Below are 8,556 nucleotides of genomic sequence, written 5' to 3' on the forward strand. Positions count from 1 at the left end.
GTTGTCTGGGTGCGCAAAGGTGAAGTGGCTGGTCTTGTCATACAAAGTTTGATGGAGTGTCAACTGGACAATATGGAGATATTTGCATCTTGAAAGCCGGACTACAAATGTGGATAGACAGGGAGAAACACACGCAAGCCTAAAACGTGGTAAGATACGATATTCCTCACTATATGAAGTGACTGATAACAACATCTGTAAAATGGGTTGTAAAGAAATTCGTCAGGTTTTTATTTTGTAGACAATTGATCTGTATTTATAGCGTGATGGGATGACAGCACAATGATTTGTGTGGTCCTGCGCTTTCATGTGATATGCGTGGCATTTCTGTGCGTGCCTGCGTTCGCGAGTAATCCATCCAAGAGTAATGTGTGTGCAAAGCTGTATGAAAGCTCTGTTATACATAATTTTATTGTAATTTTATCAATTTTTTTCGCTGTGAAAACATTGGATTACCGACAAGTGGCCTTGTCAGGAAGCTACAATTCTGCTGTTTCCGCTGATATGCGTGGCTTCTCGCTAGGACACACGGTCGCGGAGAAAATCCACAGAGAAGAACTGGTGTGAATTTGGACGCACTATGTGTCGTTCGGGCCCATAGTCTAAACTTCTCAGTTTCAACATTTTACTGAGAACATTTAGGAACAGTGCTGCACGTTAACTTTTGTCTGCACATTGTTTTTGTCACCATTGTTGCTGAGTCTGAGGTGCGAGTCATGCGCTCTCGCTCCGCCTCCACCTCAGATACCGAAATTTGGCACCGTTTCATTTTAAGTGAATCGGTACTCGGTAGTACCGACGTGAATCGGTACCAAGTACAAAAAGTACCGAGTTTCGGTACCCAACCCTAGTGTTCAGTTAGCATTCAAATTAAAGTTAGTGGTGCAGTGACAAGAAATGTCAAAAATAAGATTTACTGTTAACAGATTAAATTAATTATTGTTCTCTCTCCATATTGAACCTTCTATTTTAATGACCATGTGTCCCACATTTTGTTGATTTTCATTTCATTTTGGATCACCGTTGAAAACAACTAAAAAATCTGTGGATTCCATCTAGGTCTGGTTATGAGTGAAGATTGCGAGGTATTACTTCTGTATGAGTCTATACGCTGTTTTTTCGGAATATCCTGCCTAGCATATTTTTTTTAAATAAGTGCTGTGCGGATCTAATTTATGACAATATTAAGACTGGTTCAAGTGGATTTCAAAAAGTAGCTGATGAACATTAAGAGAAGACAGCTAAATATTTAAGTAGGATTTGGTTTGAAAAAGCAGTCAACATACTGATTTAAACTTACTGTCACACAATTAAAACTGTCCTAAACTGACTGAGTTTAACTTTTAATTTTGTCTCTCTTTTTTGAGTTGGATTTTATAAAATGAGATTTGAAAAATGTGTCATTTAAAAAGTATCAGAAAACACCTCAAAGTGTAAAATATAACCGTAGATTGCGCACAATCCGCATGCAGTAGAAACCTACTTTAAATCATTCACTAATACTTCAATGTACTATCAGTATTTCATGTGCAGGAGCAGAGCCTTGTTAATATGGAAACAGTGGAGAACAGATGCAGTGGAGGTTATTAGATGTGAGAAACTGAGGCATTAAGTCAGTTATGTGGTGGTCAACAGCGCCCTCTATAAGAGTGGATAGGGCAGTGCGCATGATCAGAAGTCCCCATGTTCCATCAGCTTTGTGGTTTTGGAACCAAAATATTAGCAAAAAATGACTTGATACAGTTTCCCTCTCTATCATATTCCATAAACAGGATAATATAGACATTAATTCCTCCTCCTATGTCAAATACAAGTGAAGCAAACTTGTCAACGTGTGAAATTCTCAGCATCCTGAGATGAATATGACTCATCAGCAGACGCTCCTGGTAATTAATGCTGTATAAAGAGGGGTTTCGTTATTTTTAGATGTGTGTAACAGTGTGTTTACCTCGGCTGATGGGCGTCAGGGCTGGACTCTGGGGTCCCAGGCTGGTGCTGGTGGTGTGGTTGTTATGGTTACTGTGACTAAGGCCACTATCCTGTGTGTCACTTCCTGTGCGCTGGGGAAGCAGTGGTGGGGTTTCAGGGGGGAGGAGGGGAGGTGGGGAAGGCAGTGGGATGTCTGGGGCACTCTTTGCTCGTTCCCTGTCTTTGGCTCCTTCCTTGTCTCGGTCCGCTCCTCTTTCCCTGCTGCTCTCCTTTCGGGGTTTGATCAGTTTGGCTAAAGCTTTGGCTCCAGACCACTGACTCCTCCTGACGGGACACCATGATAGCAACCAGTTATATGGGGCTGATACTGTAAACCATTGCAGCACTACACACAGTTATTCCATATTTTCTGTAAAAAGAAAACGATATGCGTTGATAAAAAGATTACTTTTTCGGTGTGGGGTCGTAGAACTTGTACTGGTCCATGATCTTCTCCTCTAGTTTCTCTTTCTGACGACGAAGAGCATTCAGCTTATCACTAGATGAGGAAAGACAAAGACGGAAAGAAACACAGAAACACATTGGAAGTTACTTATCATCAGAGTTTAACATATCAGTATATGTGTCATTTTTTAGAAGCAGATCTGGATAAGGATATAATGGTGGTGTCTGCTCTATAGTTACACGTACAGTTTCTGTTACTCTTCAGGTTCAGTTCAGTTCAGTTTAGTATTAGCCGATATTGTCCTTGTTGACTGCCACTGGCCTTACGGCAAATAAGATGACATTCACAGATGGCAGTGGCCGATGTTTTCCTATTGTCTTACGTCAATTTTACGCAGGCTTAAAAAGTAGGGCTTGAGACTAATGGCATCCCGTCGTCGCGCAGACAATAGAAAACGTGTCTGGGACAAACAGAGTTCTTCTCCGGAACACCTTTGTGTGGAAAGGACGCAGTAAATTCACCATCAACACGTCAGAGGATGCACCCTTTTATTTCTCTGATAATAAAGCCCATACAGAATCTGCGCCTGCAGATTTTCCGCAGCTATTACAATCAGTTCATCCCTACTCAATAATCTTGTACACTACATAAATCCTGGTGTTATATGATGTACAGTTTGTTGTCTGTGTTGCAGGTGTTGTGTGCAGTTACATGTAGAGTTTCTGCTCCTGGTGATACAACTCTTTGCTCTCCATGCTCCTCTCTAGCAGTGTGTGGTTCTGCTGACTCAGCAGGTTGATCTGACTCAGGAGGTGGTGGTTCTCCTCTTCCAGGTTCCCTTTCAGTCGACTCAACAGCTAAACACACACATGCGCACACACGCATGAGTAAGTTCAGGAAAGGAACAAAGAAAAGGTGAGCAAGACTTGTGTTAGATAAGGAAAGTTGAAGAGTTTTAAAGTCAAACACTACCTCATGGTAAAACAAAAGGCCCGGTTTACCTCGCAGTGGTTGTCTAGTTTGGTCATAGTTAGATCCAGGCCCTGGTGTTGCTCCATTAGCGAATCATATCGTGCCATCCATCGGCTCTGTTCCAACTGGGCCGTGCTTAATGAGCTCTTGAGTTCATTCAAGCGCTGCTGCAGCCCCTCACTCTGCTCTGACTGCTGTGATTGGTTCTCTGTTAATCTAAAGGGGGAGACAGAAGAGGTAAGACAGGATAGAGAAAGCACCGACGTGAGGAAAGTCAAGTCATCAACTCAGGTAATTTTAAAATCTGGAGCTGACTGTGCCTCCAGGTTCTGCCCCTGACCTTCTTAACCATTCCAAAGTTTACCAGATACGGAAATAATATTCTTTTGTCATACCTGTTCTAACAAGCAGTAACACAGACATCAGACTGGATGATATCTGTCTAACATGCCATCTGCCATGTCTCTCTGGGACGTCAGTTTATCATTTTTCCAGAGCAAAACTATCTACCACAAACTTTTTGTCAATGTCTGACGGTGTGACTGTGAGTACAGATACAGTACCTGTCCACTTCTGTTTTCAGCTGTAGATTCTCTTGCTGTAGTAGCCGATTCTTCTGGATCTCCTGGTTTAGTTGCTCCTTCTCTTTTCGACCATGCCCCTCCTGCTCCTCCCATTTCTCCTTCTGCTGCAGCAAATTACAATACCTGCAGACAGACAGACAAACATAGCCAAGGGGTTACTACTACTACTTGATAGTGTCTGTAATTACAACTTGAGCGAGCTTCATGGTCATGTTTATTTACACTGTTTACACACACATTTGATGCCATGTAGCAGAGTATGGTGCCTACAGTTTTGCTTTAATACAAATACAGAATAAAAGTATGAAAAGGTGAGCAGGGATGCATAAATATTATGTTTCTTGGAATAAGAACATCAGATGAATTCCCTAAACTGTGATGTAACACATGAGTCAGGCTGGCAGTATGAGGATGATGGTTAAAGATCAGTTACTGAGGACGTGCCAACCAAGACTGAGTCAGCCTGAGGAGATCACCAGACTAAAAAACACAGAGTTTCCATTTCTGTGACTGGTTAAACATTGGCAGTCATGTTTCCATTGTGGGGCCTTGGGGAGTAAACAAGTTCAGAGTCGACTCATGTTAACGCATAGTGTAGTCAAGGAAGTGTAACAGCAAATAGATATCTACAAACACATCTAGATGGTTAACAAAATTAAAATGGAAGGTTCATTCTGAGTAAAAGCTCTGACTTCTGTACTTGTTCCATACTGTTTGATGTGGAGATGTCCCGAGCTGATCCTAAGTATCAATATCAGGGCTAATCCAGCATACTGTAATGGATTAGTATTGCAGAAAATACGAGTTGAGTATTGAGTCCTTAACCAGTCATAATACGCTCTTCATCAAATGTTATACCATTTTAACAACAGAGTAATAATATATGAAATTCAAATACAACTTTGATGTTCTTTAAAATTTGTATTCATGTGTTTGAACAATGTTTTTTTTTTTTTTTAAATTACTTAGCCATTAGCTGCTAATGTTAGTTAAGCATTAGCTCCCTAACTACGTTAATATTCGCCTTGACTTCCCATCCTATGTGTAACTTTATACGTCAAAGGTTGGAAGTTTTTGCATTTCCATCTGTAATTTTCGCCCCACATGTCTTGAATACTGTAATTCTTTTTTTTTTGTCGATCATCATGTAGTTTTTGTATGCAAAATTACAAAATTATCATTGGTATCATTTTTTCCCAAGTAGTTCCACCATCAGTTCTTCATGGTTCTCTCCTGCATCTTGATTGGATGCTGTGGTTCAAACAAAGTGGATCATCTGTGGAATTAATTGTGGACTTGTTGGGAAAGAATAGTGTTAACATTATTTGATTCACAAAATGAAGGGAAATGAATTAATTTGTGGTACACTTATTAAATAACACACATTTAAATCTTTGGGCTTGGGGGAAGGTATCAAGTATTTTAATGACAAAAGGCTCAAGTCCAAGTGAAGTCACATCTCACTGGTGTTGAAATCCAAGATAGGTTACAAGTCTTCTTTGATTTTCTCAAATTGAGTTTAAGGGTGCTTTCACTATTAACCTGTTTGGTTTGGCTAAAACAAACTCAGGTCCATTTGCACACTCAATACGGTTTGTTTGGGCTGGTGTGAAAGCTGTCAGTCAAACCCTGGTGCAGACCAAACAACCGAACCAAGACCACTCAAAAAGGTGGGTCTTGGTTAACTTCCAAATGGACTCTGGTGCGGTTTGTTTGTGGTGTGAGAGAAAACGAACCAATCACAGGATTTTATGACAGCAGATATGTGATTTTAGCATGGTTCCAACAGCTACACCAATGATAAATCCATCTGCTTAATGTGAAATCTGTCCGCGATCAAATAATTGATCCTGATAAAGGCCAGGTATATCCCATAACCTATTTATGCTAATGCGCGACGCAACCATGGTAACACATATGCATGTCAGTGAGGCTATTTTCCCTCATTAAAAAGCTGTAAAGGATGCCATCATTGTCTCTGACTCTGTACTTTGTCTGTTTATTGAGTTTATTTAAAAATTGTGTGACAGTGATCCCACAGTATTAAGCCCCGCATCATTACTGTACAAGACGTCTTCTTTTTATCCCGTCTCTGTTAGTCATTATTCATAACATGCCATTGATTTGCAGTCTAATATTAGCCTACTAATAATGCTTACAATCAGTTATTTCTCTATGAGCTCTTTGTGAAACCAAAGACCATAAATATAAACACTTCAGAAGCATTACAGTGCTCCTGCAGAAACTTCTGTCAGTCACCAGAATCTGGTTTCCCCACATGGGTCCTGATGATGCACTGATGACGCAGGATGACAAACACCAAAACTATCCAATCAACAAGTTACCTACGAGCCAGTAGAACATCATGTTTACTCCATGTGAATGGGAACCGAACCAAAACTACAATGCAACAGTGTATCATTTTTTCTCTGGTGCAGACCATATGAACAAAACTACAGGTGTGAAAGCACCCTTAAGTCCACAAAGCTGTGATTAGAGTCTGACTCTACTTCAAGTCATGTGACCTGAGTCCACACCTCTGGTATTTGAATCATGTAGCTTAAGAAATTTCGGGCAAGTTAGGGATCTGATCTGGTGTTTAAGATACGCAATATTAAAGGACTCAGGAACGTTAATCAAGGCCAAAAAACCCCCAATTGGGTTACAGATGATTGTGCAGAAAAAGAAAGGGGAAAAAAAAAAACCTTGGAGCAAAATGGAACTAACAACTAGAGCAAATGTAGGACATGAGGAGGGTTGAGCTGTGTTTATTCATAGTCACAATGTGTTGGTTGATGTCTCTGTCACTGATCAATAATACTATGACCTACAGCCACTGGTGGTGGTAAAACACAATATGCACAGGCGGCCAATAATCAACAAACTAAGCTTGACTGAGAACACTGGATGTGTGTGTCCATATGTACGATTCATGTGACTCTATGCATCTGTTTACATACTGTATATAGAGTTCAAGTAAAGTTCTACTGTGCAGTATGACATTGCAATGCATTTTTGTTACTTGTGTCTGTAATTAGAATCATAGTGTAGCTACAACACAGCCAACTTTAGTTATGACCTAAATATAGATTCAAATCTACTCAACCATCTTCAGGCTATGTTGTTTGGAACTACTAAGAAACAATGGTACATACTGGTTAATGTACTTTACATTTTTCTGCAAGCTTATATACCTCCTTCTTTTTTAAACATGTTTAACTAGTGTCACAGCATCATCTTTAAAGACAGTCAAACAAAAATATTTTGCAAGCTCTATTTCCTCATCAGTTGTTCATTTATCTCCTGTTGCATGCTAAATATGTGTTAAAAAAAACATTTTGGAGCATGTTTTATCTCAAAACCCCTCTCTTTCCTCTTCCTGTCAAATGTAAAATTATTTCTGAAGACTCAAATCAAATCAAATCAAATTTATTTATAAAGCACATTTAAAAACAACCTAGGTTGACCAAAGTGCTGTACAGTAAAGGTAAATTCACAAAATAACAAAGTGCAGAGATCAAGATACGTAGCAATGTAATGTATAGTCCCATGTACACAAGTCCAAAAGTAGAGGAACAAATTGGAGAGTGGAAATACAAAAGACTAAAAAAAAAAAAAAAAAAAAAAAAAAAAGGGGGATAAGAGTTCAGGAGCGCTCAAAAGCTTTAGAGTAAAAGTGGGTCTTAAGTCTAGCCTTAAAAGTGTCCACAGATGGGGAATCCTTAATGGAGAGAGGTAGACTGTTCCACAGTTTGGGTGCAGCCACCGCGAATGCACGATCCCCTTTGCCCTTTAGCCTCGATCGAGGCATAGCCAGAAGCTGCTGGTTTGAGGATCTGAGTGCTCTGGAATTTAAAAGGGGACATAAGAGCTCAGAAATATATTGGGGAGCTAGGCCATTTACAGCTTTAAAAACAAACAATAAAACCTTAAATTCAATCCTGTAATTGACTGGTAACCAGTGCAGGGATGCCAGCACAGGTGTTATGCTGTCTCTTTTCCTTGTGCCAGTTATCAGTCTTGCAGCAGCATTCTGGACAAGCTGCAGGCGTGACAAGGAAGATTTAGGGACACCCAGATACTCATCAGCTCAACCCTTTTATATCACAGCAGGAAGTGTGTGTTTAGATTTCAGCTGGCAAAAACTTGGTTTACATTTCCAAAGAATATGGTGCACGTCTAATTTAATCAGTTAACCTTTATCCTCCTTGTCCTGATCTAACACTGCAGAAGGGGGAGAAGAACAGTGCTACAGCTTCATATCTTTCTACAGCTCTGTATATTGTGCTCTAATTTGCTCAGCGTATTCACGAAGCCCCTTTTTTACAATCCAATCCAATTTTAAGGATTTGATTTAAATCCCTCTTGTAACTAAACCCCACCCACTTATTCTAATTCACTACATCACATTAGAGAAGCTTAAAGGGATAGTGCACCCAAAAATGAAAATTCAGCCATTATCTACTCACCCATATGCCGACGGAGGCCCTGGTGAAGTTTTAGAGTCCTCACATCCCTTGCGGAGATCGGCGGGTGGAGCGGCTAGCATACCTAATGGTAGACGGCGCCCCAGACTAACATCCAAGAACACAAAATTGAATCCACAGAGTACCTCCATACTGCTCA

The 8,556-nt window shown here is 40.2% G+C and overlaps 1 protein-coding gene across 2 annotated transcripts in view; it reads right to left on the bottom strand.

Annotated features, from left to right (window-relative positions):
- Positions 1 to 8,556, bottom strand: part of ccdc88c (coiled-coil domain containing 88C) — a 92,092-nt gene that overhangs the window by 28,655 nt on the left and 54,881 nt on the right. For both annotated transcript variants that reach the window (XM_050062388.1, XM_050062389.1), the window contains exons 22-26: positions 3,910 to 4,053; positions 3,376 to 3,562; positions 3,086 to 3,231; positions 2,378 to 2,467; positions 1,949 to 2,253 (exon numbers count right to left, since the gene is read on the bottom strand). In XM_050062388.1, coding sequence (XP_049918345.1) covers positions 1,949 to 2,253; positions 2,378 to 2,467; positions 3,086 to 3,231; positions 3,376 to 3,562; positions 3,910 to 4,053 — 872 coding nt within the window. The remainder of the gene's footprint in view (positions 1 to 1,948; positions 2,254 to 2,377; positions 2,468 to 3,085; positions 3,232 to 3,375; positions 3,563 to 3,909; positions 4,054 to 8,556) is intronic.

Source organism: Epinephelus moara, chromosome 14 (genome assembly GCF_006386435.1).
Source record: "Epinephelus moara isolate mb chromosome 14, YSFRI_EMoa_1.0, whole genome shotgun sequence".
Taxonomy (NCBI): domain Eukaryota; kingdom Metazoa; phylum Chordata; class Actinopteri; order Perciformes; family Serranidae; genus Epinephelus; species Epinephelus moara.